General features: G+C 40.1%; 1 protein-coding gene across 1 annotated transcript in view; it reads right to left on the bottom strand.

Annotated features, from left to right (window-relative positions):
* Positions 1 to 27,937, bottom strand: part of PLCH1 (phospholipase C eta 1) — a 253,598-nt gene that overhangs the window by 207,112 nt on the left and 18,549 nt on the right. Inside the window, exon 2 of the mRNA XM_077991608.1 lies at positions 5,935 to 6,053. Within this exon, the coding sequence (XP_077847734.1) occupies positions 5,935 to 6,013 (79 nt within the window). The 5' untranslated portion in view covers positions 6,014 to 6,053. The remainder of the gene's footprint in view (positions 1 to 5,934; positions 6,054 to 27,937) is intronic.

Here is a 27,937-nt window from a genome sequence, read left to right on the forward strand (position 1 = left end):
ACGAAAAAAAGGAAAGAACTTTAGATTTTAAAATATAAATAAGTAGCATCCACTGAGAGGTTTTCATTGAGAATTTTTATATCTCCAAGACATCAAAGAAGAGCATATGTTCCCAAAAGGTCATAGAACAAATATATTTCATACCAGCTCACATTAAAGGTTGTTTCCTTTGTGTTCTAAACTAGACATAAATATCCTCTTTTATAAGGCCTAAATGGATGGCTGTGATTTCCTTCAGACAGGGGAAGAAGAAAAGGAGATAAATCAATGTGGTCAGTTAACTCATAACAAATTCTCCAATTAACCTCTGTTTAAAAGTAGGGTGAGTAGGGGAGGTAGACAATCTCGCATTTCTTAAAATTTTAGCACTTAGAAACTTAGAGGTCATTTTCCCTAAATGCCAGCATTTTGCTGATACGGAAAACTTAGTCCCAAAGAGAACAACTCACCCACAGTAACTCAGCCAGTGGGAGCCCCTACAAAGTGTCACACCTGGGTCAGGCCATGCCGCCCTCTGTCTAAATCTTCACCACCTGCAAGATGCACCTGAACATCATAGGCCTGAAAGGATACCCGCCCTGATGCTTTCTGCTTCGGTGGCCATCACTGGAAAGTGGAGAGCCTTGTGGGTGGGGCCAATAAAAGAAATCTACTGGCCAACGCTGCTTCTAGAATTAGTTCTATTATAATTTATAAAACGTAAATGATTCAAATATATTTTCTCCCTTAAGGCCTTTCTTTTTTTTTTTTTTTTTTTTTTTTTAAACTCTTCCTCTTCAATCTGTCTTTGAAATTTCTCTCTGGTCCTCTCTAATAATGTGATGATAATACTTTTAATCTTTTATCTTTTTTTTTTTTTTTTTTTTTTTTGAGACAGAGTTTTGCTTTTGTTGCCCAGGCTGGAGTGCAATGGTGCCATCTCGGCTCACTGCAACCTCCACCTCCCAGGTACAAGTGATTCTCCTGCCTCGGCCTCCCAAATAGCCAGGATTACAGGCACCCACCCCCACGCCCAGCTAATTTTTTGTATTTTTAATAGAGACAGGGTTTTGCCATGTTGGCCAGGCTGGTCTCGAACTCCTGACCTCAGGTAATCCACCTGCCTTGGCCTCCCAGAGTGCTGGGATTACAGGCGTGAACCACTGCGCCCAGCCTGATACTTTTAATCTTAATGATGTTCATGAAATCTTGATTGTCATTGCATTAATAGGAATTCTATGTGCACAAGTATTTTCTGGACCTAGAAAAGGATGCTTATAAAGTTATGGCTGGAAAAGCTAGGCTTTGATTCGGTAAAGAAATGCCACTCTAACATAAAATCTAGTGATGCCCCACAAACCGAAAGCAGGCAGGCTGCCAAAGTCTAATAAACTGGCTGAAATCAATTGGAACCCTAATTCACTTTTGCATAATTTCATTCTCCTTGCATATTTACCAGTCAGAATCTGGCATTCTTCTCTTTTCTTCCAGTGCAGATGGAATTCCAGTGAGGGAGAGCTTTTCACTCTTCATTTTTTAATATAATCACATTTGTCCTGAAAGCTTGTGTGTCAGTCCTAGATATTGGTCTCTCCATGGTCAGGAGAAACCTGTGACCATTCACACACACACGCACACACACACACACACACACACACCCCACCTCTCTCCCCTAAAGGGAAATGCAGCATTTTGCCAGTGCAACACTAACTACAAATTTTACAGTCCAAAAAGAAACCTTATCCTCTCTTCAACACCATCTTGCCAGCCTTTTATTCTCATAGCCTAGGTCTGAAGAACACTTCCATCTATCATACACCTATCTTGACGTTTGACTACACAGACACCTCACACTTTGCTGCTATAAGGGAACTTTACAATCTGGCACAATCCGCACTTGAAAGACAGGGAAACTGACGGCCCCAGAAGTGACATGAGGCTACACAAGATAGTTGGTAAACTTGGATTAGTACTAGTCTTCAGGATCCCATTTCAGCCTACTTTCCATTACAGACTAGCAGTCAAGTTTCTACCCTCACATCACCAACTACGTCTGTGGCCAGGAAGGGGAGGCTGGATAACAAGTAATCGTTTAATTAATTAACTAAGTCAATTAGTTTTCTTAAAATGTAGTTCTGAGGCAAAGTAAAAGTATTAACATATATATAGGGCAACTTCTTGAAAAGGCATACTGCATAAATATTTAATAAGAGAATTACCCTTAATTTTATCCCCAGATAGTAAGAGATACTCCTAATTCAGTCCAAAATGTTTCTAGTCTAGATTTGTAATGGTTATTCAGAAATATTCGTTTAACAACATGATGGCAACAAAAGTAAATTTTCCTATAAGAAGTTGAGATGATACCCTAATAACTTAGGGGAAAGCAATTAATACTTTTTCCAGTAGTACAATTACAACTAGCAGTATGTGAAAACAAACATCAAGTCACTTATTAAGGAGCTCAAATGTTTGGAAAAGTTTATGTGCATAAGAAATTGCATGTGCATATTAATTGCAATTACACTAATCACTGGTTAAGAATCAAGACTGCATCCCAGGTCGGAAAAAAAAAAAATACTGCAATTCACTGAAAGCAAGAGAAGCAGCTGAAGATACAGGCAATTTTCAAATCAGGATAAATCATGAAGGTATAAGCCATTAAGGCAAGGTTCATATGGCACCAAACATTCTTTGCTCAAGATTTTTTTCTATTGCAAACCTATCAGAAGAATAAAAGTCAAGTAGGGGAAGATCCCGGAGATTAGTTTCTCTAATAGGTGCAAATTCCTTTGGGTTTTTCCTAAAAATCTAGGCAAAAGACAGACAAGAGGGAAACAGAAAAATTCATCATGCCTAACAAGGTTTCGCTCATCATTGGGCATAGAAGTCAATTCAACCAACCAGTTCATTTCCGTGAAGCACTATTTCCCAACCTTTCCAATATTTCATTTCTGCCTCAGAAATGTGAAGATGAAAAAGTAAGTAGATAAAAGACCAGACATAAGTGAACTCCTAATAGTAGGCTTAATAGTCTCTTTCTCTTTGGGTTCTGGGATTGTGGGTAATATTCTAAATTGTTTCCAGTGAGAATATACCACCTCTATAATCAGAAAATGAGGCTATGAATATGCTTTATGAACTGTGAAACTACACAAATGTTACATTTTTATTTTGGGGGCTATTGACCATTTTAGAGTTCTCATTTTAATGTAGCTCTTTTATCCTGGCAACACTGCTGAAGTCTGTCTGTACAAAAAGAACCTGGCTGGCATCATTTGCACATCCAAGTATGCTTATTCCAAAAGTCTATTATTCTACACGGGAAATGGTTCTTTCCTGTTTATGGAAGAAATTTTTTTTTTTGGTTGATTTGGTTATGTAAGGAGAGTTATCAACAAAAACAAGGAGAAGCCAAAGTGAATAAGCAAAAGTGTGGTCAGTAAATGTTCAAGAAGCCCAAGAGAAATCTGACATTTCCTACTCAACATGTCCTGTCCCCTTTCTTTTCTCAGAAATGTTCTGAAATCCTCTACAAAGACATTATCACCAGAGCTCCCTTGGTTTAAAATATCCCAAGACTTCTCACAATTCTTCCTTAAGTTAAAAGTTCCTATGTTAACAGATTCTTTTTCAGTAGAGATAGAAGAAGAGCAAAAGGCATCCTTATTTCCTGAATTACAACATATCCTGAGGCAAGGAAATCCAAAATGATATTTTATACTATCAGAAATATATAAAGTTATTGCTGTATTATAAATGAATAGAATCATTGTTCTAATCGGCTTTGATTCTTTTAATCTTGGGAGGATTTAGTATCTCTTAAACCCTTTCGAAAGAGTAATTCTTGAATGTAAGAAGTAACCAATTCATATTTTAAGTATTATACTGCCCCCTTGTGTATCTTGTGTTTAGTGAAAGGGGAGCTCAGACAATACAGTAATTGTAATTCTCAGAAATACTTCAGTGGAATCTGAGTTTAGAACTTCTATAGAAACAGCCTCAAAAATCATTGAGACCAGCACGCTTATTTCACAGAAAAGAGAACTGAGTTCCTGAAAGATTATATAACTTGTCCAAGACCATACACTGCTAGTGAGTAACACAGCAAATACTGTTATATAGAACTTAAGCCTCAGAATGTTAATTTTTTTAATTAGAATGGAGATGGCAGCCTGAAAGAAGAAAAAATAGTGAGGTGTTGGAATTAGGCAGATCAGGATTTGAATTTTAGGTCACCATTTCACAATCTCCAAAAGCTTTAGTTCCCGCATTCATAAAATTGGTTGAATAATAGCTATGGCAAAGTCCTTGAAAGGATCCAGTATGACAATGTTAATGTTCATCAAGCCCTTGGCATAAATATCTGCAATATAGTAATAAACTAATTGGTAATATGACTATAAAAATACATAGAAAAATTTTTAAATGATTATAGCCTTTGAGATCTCTGAATAAAGGCATTCTAAAATAATGAAAATAATAATGAGTTTAAGGCACTTAAATCTAAACTCTTTAAAAACTGGCACAAAATAAAGCTTGAAAAAAATAAACCTAGTTCTTCTAACTCCCGTGATTCTTCTATTATCATATTTACTCTTTTTTAACACAAATAAATTTGCAGCAGAAAAATACATAAATCAAACACTGCATGAGAGATAAAGCAATGAACAGGACCCTTGGCTAAGGCTCAGAGAAAAGCAACGCAAAATCTCAGTGCCACAGTGTCAAGTCGCCATCACCACGTCTCCTCTGCTAAGGGCATTTCACCACTGGAATGTCAAAAGAATCAACCTGGAAAGGTGGAGGCAGAAATTTTCATGCTGACCTTGCTAATACCTAATTAGTTACATCAACTTGGGCAGTTATTTCATCTGTTTCTATTTCTTCATCTGTAAAATGAAGTCATTCTCTACTTTATAAGGCCTTTTACTGAGGTGGTATAATGAATGTTGAAAAAACACTATAAACACTAAAGTGCTTAATAAAGTAAGGTTAAATGTGTTATCTTAAACTTAGTTTAAAGCAATAATAAACATTAAGTCTGTCGTCAAATTGGGGAAGACTTCAGAACAACCAATCTTAGAAAGGTGAAAGCAGCTTAGATGACAGGATTCTGTTAAAGAGCACTCCACTGCCCCTGAAATCTGTCTCTTCCCTCTACATTTCCACAGGCCTCTGATGGAGATTACTCCAAAAATTCTGGCACCACATAAGTCTTTGGCTTTTAAACCGGTTTCACCCTAGGGTATCTCGACAGCAGGATTGACAGAGCTTATCCCTGACTGTATACCACAAACAAACAGATACCAGCAGGGTAAAGGCAATTTGTCTTAGTTTGGCATGAAAATGACTAATATTGATTCCTCTCTGATTCACAGCGGCAGTCCTCTACTCTGATAGTAACGGTTTAGTGCTGCAAACTGTTCTGTTCTGTTTTTATATGGGACATAATATACAGATAAGTCTTAAAGCCCTAAAGGACAGCAATAAAAGTGGGTGGACTTCTCTTCAATAAGTGTGTAAAGCAGGTGACCACAAGCACCCTCTAACATCTCAGTTTGGAAGTCCACGCTCTGCTAGTAATAAGCATTGACTGGTGATCCAGAAATATTAACTGAGCAATATATGGTCCTCGCCCAAAATAATTACAAACATCAGAAAGGGATATCACTGGAGTTGACAAGGTGGTAGAGGAGGGAAGGCACTGGTACCAGCTACCCCACAAAGTAGACAGAGAGAACACTATTACAGTTGTTGAGGTGGGGCCCGTTGCTTACAACTGGAGACAGTAAGTGCAATGGGACTTCTTGGGTAATTATTCATAAACAAGTTAACTCAAGCTCTTGGTTCCATCCAACAATTATACCATATTTGCATCTAGAGTGCTAGAACAAAAGGCCTGTCAGAAACAAAATAAAAGATCCAACTATATAAATACAAGAGACAGCTTACCATGAAACACACTGTTGTCCACCAGAAAATGCCTGCGGTACTGCACACAGTTCTTTTTTTCCAAGTTCCAGTAACTCATTGTCAGAAGATTTCTGGCACAGCATCAAAACCAAATTGCCCTGTCAAGGGAAACAGAATGAGACAAAAATGAAGAAAACGGCAGCCACACGCTCACGCTGGCAGCATAATGCCATCGGTTGCCCAGCATTACAGGGCAACACATACGGCATACAACTTCTCCCCACATGGAGCTGGAATCCCCCAGGCCCTAAGACATTTCCCACAAGTCTTCCCAGGGTCTAGAATGTCATTCAGCATATCAAAACAGTAACTTTCTCAAACCACCTTTCAGGGCTCAATGTTACCCGTCTCCAGGGGAAATAAATCTACCGTCAGGGAGCAGGTTTCAGGACTGGTTTATGTGCTCCCGGCCTCACTCCTAGTAGTCCAAGATCCAAACTAGTCAACACTGGTAACATCTCAGGAAATTTCAGTTGCAGGTGGGGAGGCAACTGACAGGAATGAAGCTATCATCCCCAATTCCTGAATTTTGTGTCAGTGTAGCATCCACGTGGCCATGAATGAGCCAAGCACATTAACAAAACGTGCCTTCCTCTTTTTGGTTCATTGCTGGTGTCCATTTAGGACCGCTAGAGCCTGGATCTGCCCAGGCTGAACTCAGTGGTGTAACTAGAGCTGGGCACAGGCCTCGGCAAGGTAAACTAGCAGTGCCTGCTCCTACGTAAGACTTGCTCCATCACAGACACAGGGAAACACAATGCTAGCTAGAGCAACAACTTGAAAAGCAGAGATCTGAGTTGATGAATTAAATTCCTCCAAAAGCTGACGTGCATAACCCTGAACAAGGCCTCCTTTGTTCACAGGATTTGGCTAAAGCAACTTTTCAGAATTCCAACCTCCTTTCTGTTCACAGAATAAAGCCAGGCAAAATCAAGCAAGGCTGGCATGCAGCAAAACCCACAGGTGGGAAGCAATTTGTCATCTCTCCTGCTAAAACAACCTAGAATTTTGTAAACGTACCCCAGGATGAAATCAGTCCCTTAGTGAAAATATATATATATATATATATATATATATATATATATATATATATATAATCAGAGTGTTGTCTATTCATTAACGGAACAATTGGTGAAGGCTCCTGAAGCTTTTGTCAGAGCTTCTCCTTGGCTCCCTACGACCCAACCTTAACCCACCCCACCAGGGATCTTACCTAATTCTCGCCTATCCTGCATTTTCTCTGGCTCCATGCTGGACTCGCCACTTCTTCTTGCCTCATACCCACCTGGCTAATCTGACTGCTTATCCTACTCCCTCTGGCTGAGGGAGTCTTACTACTGTATGGAACTGACTACAAAATACAACAGAATATAGCTAATGATGAAAGCAACCGAACCTCTGCCCTCTCGCCTGCCAATACTATATACTACAAAGGTCTCTTCTTTAAAAAGTATTTTTAGTTATACAAATAATGCAGTTATATATGTTCATTAATTTTAATAATGTGCATTTGTTTATAGTTAGCAAAATATATTCACATACATGACTCTCATTTGCCCCTTATTAATCTTCTGAGGTGAGTACTGTTTTCTCCTTCTACAACATTAAAGAAGATAAGGTGTTAGAGATTAACTGATTCACCCAACACTGCTAGGAAAAAATAGTAATGAGACTTGAAGTCATATCTTCATATTCCAAAGTCAAGCCATAATAGGAACTAGGACTTTACAAAATAAGGTGGTTTAAAAAATACAATCTGGGCTGGGCACCGTGGCTCATTCCTATAATCCCAGCACTTTGGGAGGCCAAGGCAGGCGGATCACGAGGTCAAGAAATCAAGCCCGGCCTGACCAACACAGTGAAACCCCATCTCTACTAAAAATACAAAAATTAGCTGGGTGTGGTGGCGCACACCTGTAGTCCCAGCTATTCGGGAGGCTGAGGCAGGAGAATCACTTGAACCTGGGAAACGGAGGTTGCAGTGAGGTGAGACAGCGCCAATGAACTCCAGCCTGGTGACAGAGTAAGACTCCATCTCAAAAAAAAAAAAAAAAAAAAAAAAAAATCTGCTGGCCAGGCGCGGTAGTTCACGCCTGTAATCCCAGCACTTTGGGAGGCCGAGGTGGGTGGATCATGAGGTCAGGAGTTTGAAACCAGCCTGGCCAATTGGTGAAACCCTGTCTCTACTAAAAATACAAAAAATAGGCCAGGAGCGGTGGCTCAAGTCTGTAATCCCAGCACTTTGGGAGGCTGAGACGGGCGGATCACGAGGTCAGGAGATGGAGACCATCCTGGCTAACCCGGTGAAACCCCGTCTCTACTAAAAAATACAAAAAACTAGCCGGGCAAGGTGGCGGGCGCCTGTAGTCCCAGCTACTCGGGAGGCTGAGGCAGGAGAATGGCGTGAACCCAGGAGGCGGAGTTTGCAGTGAGCTGAGATCCGGCCACTGCACTCCCCGCTGGGCGACAGAGCGAGACTCCGTCTCAAAAAAAAAAAAAAAAATACAAAAACTTAGGCCGGGAGTGGCTCACGCCTGTAATCCCAGCACATTGGGAGGCCGAGGTAGGCAGATCACAAAGTCAGGAGTTTGAGACCAGCCTGACCAACATGGTGAAACCCCATCTCTACTGAAAACACAAAAATGAGCTGGGTATGGTGGCATGTGCCTATAATTCCAGCTACTCAGAAGGCTGAGGCAGGAGAATCACTTGAACCCGGGAGGCGGAGGTTGCAGTGAGCTGAAATCCTGTCACTGCACTCTGGCCTGGGAGACAAAGACTCCATCTCAATAAAACAAACAAACAACAAAAAAAAATCTGCAAATTATTATACATTCCTCCCCTCAAAAGGTAGAATCTAAATTCACCTTCCCTTGAATATGGGCTGGACTCAGTGACTCGTTTCTCACAGTAAAATCAGCTGGGAATTATGCCATGAGTCTTCCATCATGAGGTCATAAAAAGGATACCACTTCTGCCTAGTTCCCTCTCTCTCAAGATGCTTGCATTGGAACCCAGCTACCACACTGTAAGGAAGCCCAGATTTAAGTGTTCTAGCTCACGTGCTCAGCTAGCCCCTCATCCAACAGCAGCATCAGCCACAGACATGTGTTATGCTGAACGTTTGTGTCTGCCCCAAATTCATATGGGGAAATCTAATGCCCCCCAATGTGATAGTATTAGGAGGTGGGACTGTGAGTTTCCACCCTTATGATTAGGATTAGTGTCCTTATAAAAGAGACCCTAGAGAGCTAGCTCTACCCTGCCACCATATGGGGACACAGCAAGAAGTCAGCAGTCTGCAACCCAAGAAAGGGCCCTCACCAGACATCAAATCTGCCAACGCCTTGATCTGAGACTTCCCAGCCTCCAGAATTGTGAGAAATAAATTTGTTATTTATAAGCTACCCAGTTTATGGTATTGTTATAGCAGCCCAAAATGAACAAAGACAACATAAGAATAAATTAATCTACAGATGATTCTAACCCCAAGTATTTCAGATGAGGCCACAGATACTGATGAGAAGAAGCAAGTCATCCCTCTGTGCCTCATATGTATTTCTGACCTATAGAAACAGTGAAAGGTAAGGCCAGGCACAGTGGCTCACGCCTGTAATCCCAATACTTTGGGAGGCCGAAGTGGGTGGAACACCTGAGGTCAAGAGTTCGAGACCAGCCTGGCCAATAAGGCAAAACCCCGTCTCTACTAAAGATATAAAAATTAGCCAGGCGTGGTGCCAGGTGCCTGTAATCCAAGCTACTCGGGAGGCTGAGACAGGAGAATCACTAGAACCCACGAGACAGAGGTTGCAGTGAGCCGAGACCGTGCCACTGCATTCCAGCCTGGGCAACAAGAACAAAACTCCGTCTCAAAAAAAAAAAAGAAAAGAAAGAAAAAAGTGAAAGATAATAAATAATTATTATTTTAAGACAAAAGATTTGGGGTAATTTGTTACACAGCAATACATAATGTAACATATAATACATGTAACATCCTCTTAGAGGATGATCATCCAATCGGAGTTGAGACCTTCAACTCTTTTGTGACAGAAGCACAAACCTACAGACATGTATGTAATATTCATATACTTTGGCACTAGCTCACATCAATGGCCCAGGCTTTCCAACTTCCAGATCTTTTTGCTTTTCTTTAAGGGCCAGGTAAAATGCCACTGCCTTTGTGAAATGCCCCTAGGAATCTCTCCCTCCAGTTTACCTACAATACTTTCATGCACTGAACTCCCATAATCCTGTTTCCCAGTTATTGAGAACCTACTATGTATCAGGAACTGTGATAAGGCTTTACATCAGTGAGTCTCAACCTTGACTACACATTGGAATCACCTGAGAAGCTTAAGACTCCTGACTCCCAAGCTACACCTAGGCCAATTACATCAGAATCTCTAGGGGTGGGATTCGGGCATCAGCAGGAGACTGATGAAAAGATGCTCTCCGTCTGGCCTTCAGATTTAGAGATAATGGAGGTGGAGATAATAAAGAGTGAGTACACCTGGGGCAAGGGAACAGAGCTCTGCGATAAGCCTCATTTTAGCTTCCACCAGATTCAGAAGAGCCAGGCCCTAGGGCTCACTAAAGGGATTCAAGTGAAAGGGATGTTAGACATCAACTAAGACAAACCTCTCATGCTGTAGCCAGAAGGAAACCGAGGCCCAGAAAGGATGTGTGGCTTGCAAGATAACACCTCTAGCTCTAAGATGATGAACTGGTGGGAAACCCAGCCTCAGCAGTTCCAAAGCAGGTTGAGTCTTTCATGGCCCCATTTGTGTGAACACAGTAGGTAAAAACAACTACTAAAGTATACTACATTCATTTATTTTTTAGACAATTTATATTACGTTAGAGATGTATTTCCCCTGCATCTTGTATCCAATTTGAAGTTGTTTGGTCAGTATTCAGGCAAGGATGGTTTTAAATTGATCATCTTGTTTTTTCTTTTCAACTTGCTTTTAAGACTTACAAAATACTCCACCTCCTAAGAGGTCTAGGTAATATAACCGGTTACACATTCAGAACTCTACAAGCATCTACATCTTATAAATAGAACATGCAGATTTATGCTCTTTTTTAAACCTACAGATTAATTATGGTACCATACAAAATAGTCTCATTGCCCTAAACTCCACTATGCTCTGCATTCTCCTTCCCTCCCCTTTAGTCCCTGACAAGCACTGATATTTTTTACTGTCTCTATAGTTTTGCCTTTTCCGGGATGTCTTATGGTTGGAATCACACAGTATATAGCCTTTTCCAATTGGCTTCTCTCACTTGGAAATATGCATTTAATGCTCTACATCTTTTCATGGCTTGAGAGCTCATTTCATCCTAGCACGAAATACTATTCCATTGTCTGGATGTACCACAGTTTATTTATCCATTGAGCTACTGATGAACATCTTAGTTGCTTCCAAATTTTGAAACGTATACAGATGCTGCAAACATCCATGTGCAAGTTTTTGTGTTGATACAAGTTTTCAACTCATTTGGGTAATACCAAGGAGGGTGACTGCTGGACTGTGGTAAGAGTATGTTTACTTTGTAAGAAACAGCCAAGCTATCTTCTAAAGTATATTTTGTATCATTTTGCATTGCTACCAGCAATAAATGATAGTTCCTGTTGCTCTATGTCTTTGCCAGCATTTGGTGTTACAAGCGTTCTGGATTTTGGCCTAATAGCTGTGTAGTGGTACTCATTGCTGTTTTAAGTTCCATTTTGCTAATGATCTATGATGTGAAGCACCTTTTCATATGCTTACTTGCCACTAGTGTATCTTCTTTGGTGAGGTGTCATTCATTCACCCATTCATTCATTCATGTATTTATTTTGAGACAGGGTCACCCTCTGTCACCCAGACTGAAGTCCAGTGGCATAATCAAGGCTCAACTGCAGCCTCAACCTCCAGGACTCAAGCAATCCTCCCACCTCAGCCTCCTGAGTAGCTGGGACCACAAGCATGAACCACCATGTCTGGCTAATTTTTTAACATTTTGCGGAGACAGGGTTGCCCAGGCTGGTCTCAAACTTCTGGGTTCAAGGGATCTTCCTGCCTCAGCCTCCCAAAGTACTGGGATTAAAAATGCCAGCTATCATTCCTGGCCTTTGAAAAAATTTTTAATCAGGTTGTTTACTTACTGGCAAGTTTTAAGAAGTGTTTGTTTGATTGGTTGGTTGGTTTCGTTTTTGTTTTGAGATGCAGTCTCACTCTGTCACCCAGGCTGGAGTGCACTAGCACCATCTTGGCTCACTGCAGCCTCCGCCTCCCAGGTTCAAGCAATTCTTATGCCTCAGCCTCCAGACTAGCGGGGACTACAGGCACACACCACCAGGCCTGGCGAATTTTTGTGGTTTTTTAGTAGAGACGGGGTTTCACTATGTTGATCAGGCTGGTCTCAAACTCCTGGCCTCACGTGATCCGCCCACCGCAGCCTCCCAAAGTTCTGGGATTATAGGCGTGAAGCATTGCACCCGGCCTAAGTTTTAAGAGTTTTTAAAAAATGTATGTTGGACAAGAGTCTTTTATCAGATACATCTCTTGCAAATATCTTCTCCCAAACTGTGATTTGTCACTAACAGTGTCTTTTGCGGAGCAGAAACTTTTAATTTTCATGAAGTCTAGCTTATCAATGAAAAAAAATTAGATTCTGAATCCTTACAATGATTCACAAAATAACTGACAGTGAGTAAGGAACACCATGTAAGGAAATAACTGATTGTTATTAAAATTAGTTTTATGGCCAGGTGCAGTGGCTCATGCCTGTAATCCCAGCACTTTGGGAGGCTGAGGTGGGCAGATCACTTGAGGTCAGGAATTTGAGACCAGCCTGGTCCACATGGTGAAACCCCATCTCTACTAAAAATATAAAAATTAGCCACCCATATTAGCATGCACCTGTAATCCCAGCTACTCAGGAGGCTGAGGAAAGAGAATGGCTTGAACCTGGTAGGCAGAGGTTGCAGTGAGCTGAGATCGCGTCACTACACGGCAGCCTGGGTAACACAGCAAAAAACTCTGTCTCAAAAAAACAAACAAAACTAGTTTTAAAATATGGCTCCATGTTTACAAGCTTGAAAAGCACAGAAAAACTCAAAAAAAAAGTTCAATGTGGTATTACTTATCCCCTAGAGACAATGACCATGGGCACAGTGGTCTTTTTTTTTTTTTTTAACACAAATTAGATATTATAAGTCTACTTCTTTTGCTTAATAACTACTAATATGTTGCAACCCTCTAGATATATCAACAAATATACTTCTGCAGAACATAAATGTGATTTGAAAAAAATTGTAATGAACTCTACTCAAAGACACCAAACACAAAAAATCCTAATGCAAAAATAATAAATAGAGCCATGTAAGCGTGTAGAGGACTCATGCACCCAATGGACTAAAACAAATTCCTTAAAAGTTAAAAATGCTCCTAAGCTCATTTTACAAGTGATAAGCAACTTTTGTAATTATGTAAAATCATGTAAAAATCATGTAAGATTTCTTTATTTCTGACATTTTTAGTTGTAGTTAACATGACCAAAATTGCCAATACCAAACAAGTCATATGTGGCAGTAGGGACACCACCAACAAAGAATATTAGAAATTCAAGGATGGCAGTTTTAACTAAGAAAAGTGGGAAGTACTGGGTAATAATCATTTGTCAATACTTTTAAAACTCGACAATGAAAAATAAAATCCTTCACACCCACACCCACTTACTAGAATTAAAGCTCCCTTTAAGAAAGCTCTACCATGGTGAACATCTGCTGACTTTTCACTCTTCTAGAAATTGCACCCCAGTTTTCCTCTGGGAAACTCCTTCTCCCACTCTCCGTTCAAAAGATTCAGGTGCTGTCAGCTTCATCCCCTGATTCAGGTAGGCATGTGGCTTAGGCTGCAAATCAGAGAATTGCATCCACCCGGCCTGTTTCAGATCACTGAGAGTCAGGCACAGATTTCTGTTTGAACTCTTGGGGAAAAAAACAAAAACAAAAACCTTCCTTTTCAGTTTTACTTGAAGTTGCAAGGTCTAAGCCTGAAGACCTAAAGCTCCTGGCCACCATCTTGTCAATATAAGGGAAAAATTTGTGGAGATTGGAGCCAACCCAGAGAAATGGAAACAAACCAAGTCCTGGTAATATAATCTGCCACACCTGAAGCTAGATCTATCCTTGCACCTTCTAGTTAAATAAGCCAGTACATTCCCTGTTTTGTTTTGTTTAGTTTTGTGTAAGCCACATTGAGTTGGGTTTTCTGTCACTGGCACCTAGAGTCCTGACTGATGAAATATGTCAGCACAGCAAAATGTAAAGAGGACCCATCTGGCCATCGTGAGCTCTCTATTCTGGTTTCACTTCTAACAACCAACTCACAGGGAACCTTGGGCAAGTTTTTAACAAGTCCTCTCTGAGTTCAAAAATATGAAAATACTTTTGTAAAATACAAAAGTATTTTCTTTCTTGGGCTTTCCCTAGGGATATGACGCATTCAAGCCCTTTGTCCTGGCTGAAAAGGATTCCCCCATACTATCTGAAGGTGTATTTAAGCAAAGCAAAACACAAAATCTTTTCTTCAGCTTTAGAATTCCTTTAGCTATTTTCAGATGTGAGGCAAATCGATATTGCTGCTTTAACCTGAGTTTTATGAAACACTACAGATTTGTTCAAGCCACTTGAATGGCTTAAAAGACAAATTATCCCAGTTCGTATGTGGCAATCAGAATTATAATACTGTGCTAAAAAGAAAAAAAAAAAAAGTAAATCTTTAAAAGATAACTTAATTAGCCTGGCGAGGTAGCGGACGCCTGTAATCCCAGCTCCTCGGGAGGCTGAGGCAGGAGAATTTCATGACCCCAGGAGATGCAGGTAGCAGTAAGCTGAGGTCGCACCATTGCACTCCAGCCTGGGTGAGAGAGTGACACGCTGTCAATAAATAAATAAATAAATAAATAAATAAATAAATAAATAAATAACTTTATGGGAGGAAGGGGGCTCTTTTTTTTTTTTTCTTCTAAGTTGAGGAATTTGTCTGTTACACCCTGACTGCTGTCTCCACCTCTTTCTCTCTACTGTATCACCACCAGAGCCCAAACCCCTCCAGTACCCTTTTCCATAAAAACCAATACTCCCTTTATATTCCTTATTAATAATATATTATTTGTAAATCACTTCATGATTTACACAATTTTCCATTTATATCTTGTCTTTAAAAAAAAAAAAATGGCCTTTACAATAGCCCTGTGAGTTCTACACTATTAACAAATAAGACTAACTGGAAACAGCAGTTAGTCTGTTTCCATCTCCTGACTCCAAATCCACTGTCCCCAGTCCAGAGCAACACTCTACGGCCAGCACCATTTCCTCCCTGACATTCTGCTTCCCTATAAAAAGAACCTAGAGTTGCATTACTCAGAACAGACAAGACTCTAATTCTTCCCACATCCACCATTCACCCCAACTCTACTATAAACCAAGGAGAAGAGACAGGAGGAGACAACTAAATGAAACATTACTTATTCAAAAAATGCATACCTTGTCCCTCCAGCAGGAGCCTCTGGAGTGTATAGATTAGAGATGATCAGAGCAAAGTGTCAGTCCTTTGGGTATAAGATGGTGGATGGCTCCTTTGAAATGAAATTTGAGTGAGCTACTTGGACCAAGTTCGGAAACACCAAGACCAAGTTTACTCGCAAGATATGGTAAAAAACTGTCTGAGAGGTGTGTGTGTTTTCCAAATTGCTAACAGCATTTGGAGAATGTTGGAATAGAAAGAAGATCTGGCCAAAAATTAAAACGTAATGCAAACACCTGTCTCCTTGTTGGAAAAAGAATTACTAGTTCTTGGGATGTAGTAAGGTATCAAGGGACAATGGACAAACACGTAACTGGAAGTCAAAAACCCAGAGCTGCAGCCCAATCCTGCCTCTTACTAACACTGTGTTTCAGGGTCAATCTCTTCACAACCCTGTGCTTCAGCTGCCTCATCTATGTCACAAAAAAGGGATGGCAGTGAGTGAGATGCTCTTCAAAGCATTTCTAATTTTAATAGTCAATATTCCATTAATAAGGATTATGGAAAACTCCTCCCTAATATCCCAATCCATTCATCTTTTTTTATAAATTAAAATAATCCTGAGAAACCACAAAATTAACTCTCAGGTATCGGTTGTGTAGCATTTAACTTATATGGAGAAGTGCTCATTTCTTTTTCCTTAAGTCTTGCTGAGAGATAAAAGGCAAAATTAATAAGCTCTGACAGTAGTATTCATAAAACGACAAGCACTTAGAAACAGGAAGGCATAGAAAAACAGGTCTCGAAACTATATCCTGTACTTCAGCCTCTGACACAACATATGTTTGGGAATTTTGCACCCAGGTATCCCTAAAACTTGAGAATTTAAACTAAATCCACTTGAAAATCTAAGATTTCAAACAAAGTTGCTCCTTTCTCATTTTTCCATTAATTTTAAGACAAAGTAAGACAATTACACAGGGCAGGGATGGGGTGGGAGCGGCCAGGGATCCTCTTCTCTGGCCCAGCCCCAAACTGACATCTTCTAAAGCAGTTCAGAAGCCTCGGTCAGGTCCAGAGGGCTCCCCCGTCACCCACCACCCAGCAGATGGCTTCCCCCACCATAGGCCCCTCCCCGACTTCCTGCAGGTTTCTAAGCACCACCAAACTGGTTGTTAAAGGCCTCTGCAAACAGCCTAATTCCACAGCCTAGCCCCCTCCCAGCTATGTACACAAAGGGAAAGAAATAAAAGGGTACTTTGTTCATTTTTTAAGGCTCACAGGAGACACCACTAAATCCCAAGTTCCTGGTGTGTTTTCTTTTCTCTAACGCAATCAGGAGCTGAAAATGCTCTGATCTAGTTAAGCAATGAGGCACAATCGACCCTCCAAAGACACCCGGGCTGCTGCATTTGAAAGGGCTGGTTTAGAGTATATAATATGTATCTAGAGCTAGAAGGAGTCCTCTTCCCTTTTTTATGCACTGCTGGACTTGAATTGTTCATGTTTTATGATTTTTATATGTATGTTTCCAAGCAAGGCTGGCCTATAATTTCCATTTCTCATATTGCTCTCAAAAGGTTTTTACACTGAAATTATTATAGCTTTACAAAATGAGTTTCTATTTCCTGGAAGAATTAAGTAGAATTTGCTAGTAAAACCCGTTGAGCCTGAACTTTCCTTTAAGAAGAAATATTTGACTACTGGTTTATTTTATTTATAAATTATAGCATTATTCAGGCTTTCTATTTTTTCAAAGTCAGTTTTGGTAAGTTATATTTGTCTAGACATTCATTTATTTTCTCTAAGCTTTCAAACGTTTTAGCATGAAGTTGCTCATAGTACTATTCATATAATTTTAATATCTACAACATCTGTTCTGATTCCTAATATTGCTTATTTGTACCTCTCTTGTTTTTAAATCAATCTCACCAGGTATTTGTCAACATTGCTAGCTTTTACAGTAATCTCCATTGAATAACACGGAATTATTACTATCATTTCCTTCCATCTGCTTTCTTTCTTTTTTTTTTTTTTTTTTTTTGAGACAGAGTCTCACTCTGTCATCCAAGCTGGTGGGCAGTGGCACAATCACAGCTCACGGCAACCTCTGCTTCCCAGGGTCAAGCGATGATTGTCCCACCTCAGCCTCCTGAGTAGCTGGGACCACAGGCATGCGCCACCACACCCAACTAATTTTTGTATTTTTTGTAGACAGGATTTCATCAGGTTGTCCAGCCTGGTCTGGAACTCCTGAGCTCAAGCAATCTGCCTGCCTCAGTCTCCCAACGTGCTGTGATTACAGGAATGAGCCACCACATCCGGCCTCTTTTTTTTTCTTTTTTTTTTTTTTTTTGAGACAGAGTAGCACTCTGTTGTCCAGGCTGGAGTGCAGTGGCATGATCATGGCTCACTGCACCCTCAACTTCCTAGGATTAAGGGATCCTCATGCCTCAGCCTTCCAAGTAGCTAGAACCACAGGTGTACACCACCATGCCCAGCTAATTTTTTGTGGAAACGGGGTCTCACTGTGTTGCCAAGGCTAGTCTAGAACTCCTGGCCTAAGCGATCCTCCTACCTCAGCTTCCCAAACTGCCAGGATTATAGGCATGAGCCACTGCACCTAGCCTTCCATTTGTTTTCTTTGGGCCTATTTTGCATCTTTTTCTAACCTTCTAATTTCAACATTTAACTGTTTTCAGGTTTTCATCTTTTCTAATAAAAGTAATTAAGGTTAAGCATGTGTTAGCTACTTCCCCAACCCCCAAGTTTTGACTCATAGTATTTTTGTTATCATACAGTTAAAAATATTTTCTGAATGCTATTACAGCTTCTTTTTAAACCCAAGGTGATTCTGGAACACATTTCTACAACTATTCATAGTAATCTTTTGGTCATAGTTTCTAGTTTAATTCCACTGTGGTCAGAGCATTAGTCTGTATGACACTAATCCTTTGATAATTACAACTTGCTTGATGACATAGTTTGAGGTCACTTTTCATAAATGTTCTATGTGTGTTTGAAAATAATGTGTATTCTGAAGTTGGGAGGTGTGATCTTCATGTCTATCTGCTCAAACTTATTAGTTACTTCATTCAAATCTTATGTGTTAGGCCATTTTTGCATTGGCATAAATACCTGAAACTGGGTAATTTATAAGAAAAGAGGTTTGATTAGCTCACGGTTCTGCAGGCTGTATAGGAAGTATGGCACCAGCATCTGCTTCTGGGTAGGCCCCAGGAAGCTTTTACTAATGGTGGAAGGTAAAGTGGGAGCAGGCATCCCACATGGCAGGAGCAGGAGCAAGAGAGTACGATGGGGGTTGCCACACTTTTCAACAACCAGATTTCACAAGAACTCACTTACTGTCATGAAGACAGCACCAACACATGACAGTACCATGTCATCCTCCCCCATGACCCACACACCTCCCACCAGGCCCCACCTCCAACATTGCAAATTACAATCGAACATGAGATTTGGCCAGGACATGTATTCAAACTATATCATTCTGCCCTTGGTGCCACAAATCTCATGCCCTTCTTATATTGCAAAATACAATCATGTCTTCCCAACAGTCTCCCAAAGTCTTAACTCATTCCAGCATCAACCTAGTCAAAAGTCCCAAGTCCAAAGTCTCATCTGGAAATGAGTTCCTTCCACCTATGGGCCTGTAAAATCAAAACAAGTTCTCTACTTCCAAGATACAGAGGTGGTACCAGCATTAAGAAAAAAATTCTTCTTCCAAAAGGCAGAAGTTGGCCAAAAGAAAGGGGCTACAGGCCCCATGCAAGCTCAAAACCCAGCAGGGCAGTCATCAAATCTTAAAGCTCTAACATAATCTCCTTTGACTCCATGACCCACATTCAGGGAACACTGGTGCAAGAGGTGGGCTCCCAAGACCTTGGGCAGCACTGCCTCTATGGCTTTGCAGTGTTCAGCCTCCGCAGCTGCTATTACAGGTTGTTGGGAGTCTGTGGCTTTTCCTGGAGCAGTGTACAAGCTGCCAGTGGCTTCACCATTCTGGGGTCTGGAAGGCAGTTGGCCCCCTTCCTACAGTTCCGCTAGGCAGTGCCCTGGTGGGGACACTGTGTGGGAGCTCCATCCCCACATTTCCCTTCCATACTGCCTTAGTAGAGGTTCTCTGTGAGGGCTCTGTCCCTGCAGCAGGCTTCTGCCTGGGCATCCAGACTTTCTTGTAAATCCTGTGATATCTAGGTGGAGGCTACCAAGCCTCATTCACTCTTGCACTCTGCACACCTACAGGCTTAATGCCACATGGAAGCCACCAAAGCTTATGGCTTGAAATCTCTGAAGCAGCAGTCCAAGCTGTATCTGAGGTTCTTTGAGCAGAGGCTAATGCCAGAGCAGCCGGGATGCAGGGAGCAGTGTCCCAAGCCTGCACAGAGCAGCAGGGCCCTGGACCTGGACCACAAAACTGTCTGGTCCTCCTAGGTCTCAGGGTATGTGATGAGAGGGCCTGCAGTCTTAGGTATCTGAAATGCTTCAAGGCTCTTTTACCTTTGTCTTGGCAATTAGCACTTGGCTCCCTTTCAGTTATGAAAATATCTCCAGCAAGGTGTTGCTCCACACCCTGCTTGAATTCCTCTCCCAAAAAAAAAAAGTATTTTCTTTCTCTACCACAAAGCCAGGCTGTGAATTTTCCATACTCTTAAGCTCTGCTTGCTATTTAAATATAAATTCTAACTTTAAGTCATTTATTTGCTCCCACTTCTGAGCATAGGCTGTTAGAAGCAGCCAGGTCACAATTTGAACACTGCTGCTCGGACATTCCTTCCACCAAATACCCTAGATCATCACTCTGAAGTTAAAATGTCTGTAGATCCCTAGGGCATAAACAGAATGTAGCCAAATTTTTTGCCAAGGCATAACACGCATAACCTTCGCTCCAGCTCCCAGTAAGTTCCTCATTTCCGTCTGAGACCTCTTTAGCTGGAACTTCACTGTCCGTATCACTATCACCATTTTGGTCACAACAATTTAACCAGTCTCTAAGAAGTTCCAAATTTTCCTTCATCTTCCTTTCTTCTTCTGAGCCCTCTAAACTCTTTCAACCTCTGCCTGTTACCCAGTTCCTAAGCTGTTTCCACATTTTCAGGTGAAATACCCCAGACTGCTATTAGCAATACTGCACTCTCAGAACCAATTTTCTGTTAGGCCATTCTTGCATTGCTATAAAGAAATACCTCCGATTGGGTAATTTATAAAAGGTTTGATTGGCTATGGTTCTGAAGGATCTACAGGAAGCATGGCACCAGCATCTGCATCTAGGGAGGTCACAAGAAACTTTTACTTATGGTGGAAGGTGAAGCAAAAGCAGGGGTCTCACATGGCAGAAACAGGAGCAAGAGAGTGAGTGCGGGGGAAGGTGCCACAATTTACAACAACTAGATCTTGCGAGAACTCACTTACTATTGCAAGGACATCACCAAGCCATGAGGGATGACCCAAATACCTCCCACCAGACCTTAACTCTAACATTGGGAATTACAATTCAACATTATATTTGGCAGGGACATATATTCAAACTATATCATCTTGTATGTTAGCAGATATTTTCCCCATTTTACCAAGTACTGAGGAAGTATGTTAAAATCTTACCAAAATATATGTATTTATCATTGTAGTTCTCTCAATTTTTTGCTGAATATATTTTGAAGTCATGTTATTAGATGCATGGAAGTTTTTATTTTTTTCAAAAGCTTTTCAGAAAACAAGTGGTGTTTTCCGAAAGTTGCACGAATCAGTTCGTTAGTGGTGATTTCTGAGATTTTGGTGCACCCATCACCCAAGCAGAGTACACTGTACCCAATGTGTAGTCTTTTTTCCCTCACTCTCCTTCCACCCTTTCCCCTGAGTCCCCAAAGTCCATGGTATCATTCTTATGCTTTTGAATCCTCATAGCTTAGCTCCCACTGTGAGTGAGAACATATGATGTTTGGTTTTCCATTCCTGAATTACTTAGAATTACTTAGAATAATGTTCTCCAAATCCATCCAGGTTGCTCTAAATGCCATTATTTCATTCCTTTCTATGGCTGAGTAGTATTTCATGGTATAAATATACTACATTATCTTCTTCTTTTATTTTTTTTCCAGACAGACTCTCACTCTGTCACCCAGGCTGGAGTGCAGTGGCGCAACCTCGGCTTGCTGTAACCTCCACCTCTTGAGCTCAAGCAATTCTCCTGTCTCAGCTTCCTGAGTAGCTGGGATTACAGGCATGCACCACCATGCCCGGCTAATTTTTGTATTTTTAGTAGAGATGAGGTTTCACCATATTAGTCAAGCTGGTCTTGAACTCCTGACCTCGTGATCCACCCACCTTGGCCTCCCAAAGTGCTGGGATTATGGGTATGAGCTACCGTGCCTGGTGTACATTTTCTTTATCCACTCATTGATTGATGGGCATTTGGGCTGTTTCCATATTTTTGCATTTGTGAATTATGCTGCCATAAACATGTGTTCAAGTATCTTTTTCATATAATGAATTCTTTTGCTCTGGGTTGATACCCAGTAGTGGGATTGCTGGATCAAATAGTAGATCTACTTTTAGTTCTTTAAGAAATCTCCACACTATTTTTCATAGTGGTTGTATTAATTTACATTCCCACCAACAGCATAAAAGTATTCCCTTTTCACCACATCCACATGGACATCTATTATTTTTTGATTTTTTTATTATTGCCATTCTTGCAGGAGTAAGGTGGTATTGCATTGTAGTTTTGATTTGCATTTCCCTGATCATTAGTTGACACTGAGCATTTTTTCATATGTTTGTTGCCCATTTGTATATCTTCTTTTGAGAATTGTCTATTCATGTCCTTAGCTCACTTTTTGATGGAATTGTTTGTTTTTATCTTGATGATTTATTTGAGTTCCTAGTAGATTCTGGATACTAGTCCTTTGTCTGAGGTATAGATTGTGAAGATTTTCTCCCACTCTGTGGGTTGTCTGTTTACCCTGCTGATTATTTCTTTTGCTGTGCAGAAGCTTTTTAGTTTAATTAAGTCCCATCTATTTATAATTTTTTGTTGCATTTGCTTTTGGGTTCTTGGTCATGAAGTCTTTGCCTAAGCAAATGTCTAGAAGGGTTTTTCCAATGTTATCTTCTAGAATTTGTAAGGTTTCAGGTCTTAGATTTAAGTCTTTGATCCATCTTCAGTTGATTTTTATATAAAGTGAGAGAGGAGCATCCAGTTTCATTCCTCTACATGTGTTTACCATTTATTCCAGCACCATTTGTTGAATAGGGTGTCCTTTTCCCACTTTTTTGTTTGTTTTGTTGAAGATCAGTTGGCTGTAAATATTTGGCTTTCTTTCTGGGTTCTCCATTCTGTTCCATTGGTCTATGTGCCTATTTTTATACCAGTGTCATGCTGTTTTGGTGACTATGGCCTTATAGTATAGCTTGAAGTCAGGTAATAAGATGCTTCCAGATTTGTTCTTTTTGCTAAGTCTTGCTTTGGCGATGTGGGCTCTTTTATGGTTTCATATAAGTTTTAGGATTGTTTTTTCTAGTTCTAAGAATGATGATGGTATGTTGATGGGGATTGCATTGAATCGATAGATTGCTTTTGGCAGTATGGTCATTTTCACAATATTGATTCTACCCATCCATGAGCATGGGATGTGTTACCATTTGTTTGTGTTTTCTATAATTTCTTTTAGCAGTGTTTTTTCATTTTCCTTGTAGAGTCCTTTGCTTCCTTAGTTAGGTATATTCCTAAGTTTGTTTTTTTTTTTTTTTTTCAGCTGTTGTAAAAGGGGTTGAGTTCTTGATTTGATTTTCAGCTTGATCGCTGTTCATATATAGCAGAGCTACTGATTTGTGTACATTAATTTTGTATCCTGAAACTTGGCTGAATTTATCAGTTATAGGAGCTTTTTGGATGTGTATTTAGGATTTTCTAGGTGTACAATCATATCATCAGCAAACAACCACAGTTAGACTTCCTCTTTACCAATATGGATACCTTTTATTTCTTTCTCTTGTCTGATTGCTCTGGCTAGGATTTCCAGCACTACATTGAATAAAAGTGGTAAAAGTGGGACGGGCACAGTAGCTCATGCCTGTAATCCCAGCACTTTGGAAGACTGAGGTGGGCTGATCACCTGAGGTCAGGAATTCCAGACCAGCCTGGCCAACACGGTGAAACCTTACCTTTATTAAAAATACAAAATTAGCCGGGCATGGTGGTGCATGCCTGTAAGCTCAGCTACTTGGGAGGCTGAAGCAGGAGAACTGCCTGAACCTGGGAGACGGAGGTTGCATTGAGCTGAGATCATGGCACTGCCCTGCCGCCTGGGCAAAAGAGTGAAACTCTCTCTCAAAAATAATAAAGAAGTGGTGAAAGTGGGCATCCTTGTCTTGTTCCAGTTCTCAGGAGGAAGGCTTTTGACTTTTCTCCATTCAGTATAATGGTGGCTGTGGGTTTGTCATAGATGTCTTCTTTTGTGAGACAGAGTTTCACTCCCATTGCCCAGGCTGGAGTGCAATGACATGATCTCGGTTCACCGCAACCTCTGCCTCCCGGGTTCAAGCAATTCTCCTGCCTTAGCCTCCTGAGTAGCTGGGATTACAGGCATGCACCACCACGCCCAGCTAATTTGGTATTTTCAGTAGAGATGGTATTTCTCCATGTTGGTCAGGCTGGTCTCGAACTCCCGACCTCAGGTGATTCGCCCACCTCGGCCTCCCAAAGTGCTGGGATTACAGGCGTGAGCCACTGCACCCAGCCTAGATGTCTTTTATTACCTTAATGTATGTCCCTTGTATGGCAATTTTGCTGAGGGTCTTAATCATAAAAGAATGCTGAATTTTGTCAAATGCTTTTTCTGAGTCTATTGAGATAATCATGTGATTTTCTGTTTTTAATTATGTTTATGTGGTGTATCACATTTATTGATTTGCACATGTGAAACCATCCCTGCATCCCTGGTATGAAACCCACTTGATCATGGTGGATTATCTTTTTGATATGCTCTTGGATTCGGTTAGCTAGTATTTTGTTGAGGAATTTTGCGTCTATGTTCATCAAGGATATTGGTCTGTGGTTTTCTTTTTTTGGTATGTCTTTTCCTGGTTTGGGTATTAGGGTGATACTGACTTCATAGAATGATTTAGGGAGGATTCCCTCTTTCTTTTTCTTTTGGAATGGTGTCAATAACATTGGTGCCAATTCTTTTTTGAATGTCTGATAGAATTCAGCTGTGAATCCATCTGGTCCTGGAATTTTTTTGTTGGCAATTTTTTTACTGCCATTTCAATCTTGCTGTTTGTTATTGGTCTATTCAGAGTTTCTATATCTTCCTGGTTTAATCTAGGAGGATTGTATATTTCCAGGAATTTATCCATCTTCTCTCGGTTTTCTAGTTTATGCACATCAAGGTGTTCATAGTAGCCTTGAATGATCTTTTGTATTTCTGTGGTATCAGTTGTAATATCTCCCATTTCATCTCTAATTGAGCTTATTTGAATCATCTCTCTTCTTTTCTTGGTTAATCTCACTATTGGTCTATCAATTTTGTTTATCTTTTCAAAGACACAGCTTTTTGTTTCATTTACCTTTTTTATTGTTTTTTGTTTTCCATTTCATTTCGCTCTGCTCTGATCTTCATTATTCGTTTTCTTCTTCTGGGTTTGGGTTTGGTTTGTTCTTGTTTCTCTAGTTCCTTGAGGTGTGACCTTAGATTGTCTATTTGTGCTCTTTCAGACTTTTTGATTTAGGTATTTAATGCTATGAACTTTCCTCTTAGCATTGCCTTTGTTGTATCCCAAAGGTTTTGATAGGTTGTGTCACTATTATTCAGTTCAAATAATTTTTTAATTTCCATCTTGGGCCGGGAATGGTAGCTCATGCTTGTAATCCCAGCACTTTGGGAGTCCGAGGCAGGTGGATCACAAGGTCAGAAGTTTGAGACCAGCCAGGACAACATGGTGAAACCCTGTCTCTACTAAAAATACAAAAATTAGTTGGGCATGGTGGCAGGTGCCTGTAATCCCAGCTACTCAGGAGGCTGAGGCAGGAGAATCACTTGAACCCGGGAGGCGGAGGGTGCAGTAAGCAGAAATCTTGCCACTGCACTCCAGCCTGGGCAATAGAGTTAGACTCCATCTCAAAAAAAAAAAAAAATCCATCTTGATTTCATTGTTGACCCAACCATCATTCAGGAGCAGGTTAATTTCCATGTATTTGCATGGTTTTGAGGCTTGCTTTTGGAGTGAATATCCAATTTTATTCCACTGTGTGAGAGACTACTTGCTATAATTTCAATTTTCTTAAATTTGTTGAGACTTATTTTGTGGCCTATCATATGGTTTATCTTAAAGAATGTCCCATGTGCTGAGTATATTCTGTAGTTATTGGGAAGAATATTCTGTAAGTATCTGTTAAGTCTATTTGTTCTAGGGTATGGTTTAAGTCCATTTTGTTGTTATTGACTTTCTGTCTTAATGACCTGTCTAGGTGCTGTCAGTGGAGTATTACAGTCCTCCATTATTATTGTGTTGCCATCTATCTTATTTCTTAGGTCTAGTAGTAATTGTTTTATAAATTTGGGATCTCCAGTGTTCGATGCATATATATTTAGAATTGTGACATTTTCCTGTTGGACCAATTATCTTATCATTGTATAATGTCCCTCTTTGTCTTTTTTAATTGCTGTTGCTTTAGTTTTTTTTATCTGGTATAAGAATAACTACTCTTGCTTGCTTTTGATGTCCATTTGCATGGAATATCTTTTTACACCCCTTTACCTTAAGTTTATGTGACTCCTTATGTGTTAGGTGAGTCTCTTGAAGGCAGCGGATAGTTAGTTGGTGAATTCTTATCCATTCTGCCATTCTGTATATTTTAAGTAGAGCATTTAGGCCATTTACATTCAATGTTAATATTGAGATGTGAGGTACTATTCTATTCATCATGGTATTTGTTGCCTGAATACCTAGGTTTTTTTTTTTTTTAATGGTATAATTGTTATATATATCCTGTGAGATTTATGCTTTAAGGAGGTTCTGTTTTGCTGTATTTCAAGGATTTGTTTCAAAATTTAGAGCTCCTTTTAGCAGTTCTTACTGTGCTGGCTTGGTAGTGGTGAATTTTCTCAGCATTTGTTTGTCTGAAAAAGACTGTATCTTTCCTTCATTTGTGAAGCTTAGTTTTGCTGGATACAAAATTCTTGCCTGATAATTGTTTGTTTAAGGAGGCTAAAGATAGGACCCCAATCCCTTCTAGCTTATAGGGTTTCTGCTGAGAAAACTGCTGTTAATCTGATAGGCTTTTCTTTATAGGCTACCTGAAGATGCATATAAGTATTTTATCTTTCTGATAAGTTGAGACTTTTTAACCAATTGGCCCTCTTTATCTCTAAAAATGCTTTTTGCAATTTAAAGACTATTTTGTCTTATGTCAAAATTGCCAGCTTCTTTTGGTTTTTAGTCACCTATTTCCCTATTATTTTACTTTTAAACATTCTGTATTCTTATATTTTAGACACTTTTTTTTTTTTTTTTTTTTTTTTTTGGAGAGACAGTCTCACTCTGTTGCCCAGGCTGGAGTGCGATAGTGTGATCTCAGCTCACTGCAAACTCTGCCTCCCAGGTTCAAGCAATTCTCCTACTTCATCCTCCCGGGTAGCTGGGATTACAGATGCATGCCTGGCTAATTTTTGTATTTTTAATAGAGACGGGGTTTCACCATGTTGGCCAGGTTGGTCTTGAACTCCTGACCTCAGGTGATCTGCCCACCTTGACCACCCAAAGTGCAGGGATTACAGGCGTGAGACACCACGCCCGGCCTGGACATTTCTGTTATAAGTGGTATATGTAGCTGAATTCTTCATCCACTCTAACAATCTTTGGTTCCTTCAGATTATGATTAGTGATACAATGGAATTTATTTCAACATCGTATTTTCTGCTTGCTATTTTTCTTGCCTATTCTCTACTTTTGCTCAGCTCCCTTGATTTCATTGAGATTATTTTTCTCATTTAATTTTTCTCCATTAGCTAGGACGTTATCCATTCTTTTCCTAATTTTTAGTAGTTGCCCTAAACATTTTAACATGCATACTTTGCTTATCAAAGTCTCAATAATCATTATCTCTAATCTCTTCCAAAACTATACAAGAATTTTGGAGCACATTAACTCCTTTTGCTTCTCCAACATATGTTACCAGTTCCCACTGAATATATCATTATTACCTTATATAGTCAATATGTGTTTTAACTTAAACTTTCTTTGCTCTTCATTATTTCTTGTTTTTAAGATCCTTTATCTGGGAATAATTTTCTTCTCACCTGAAATGTTACTCTTTTAGTGAGGATCTGCTGGAACAAATTCTCTAGGTTTTTATACATCTGAAAGGCCTTTATTGTGTCCTTGTTTTTTAAAGATTGTTTTTTAATGAAAATAGAATCCTAGGGCAACAGTTAATTTCCCAC

This window comes from Macaca mulatta, chromosome 2, assembly GCF_049350105.2.
Source record: "Macaca mulatta isolate MMU2019108-1 chromosome 2, T2T-MMU8v2.0, whole genome shotgun sequence".
In the NCBI taxonomy this organism is placed as follows: domain Eukaryota; kingdom Metazoa; phylum Chordata; class Mammalia; order Primates; family Cercopithecidae; genus Macaca; species Macaca mulatta.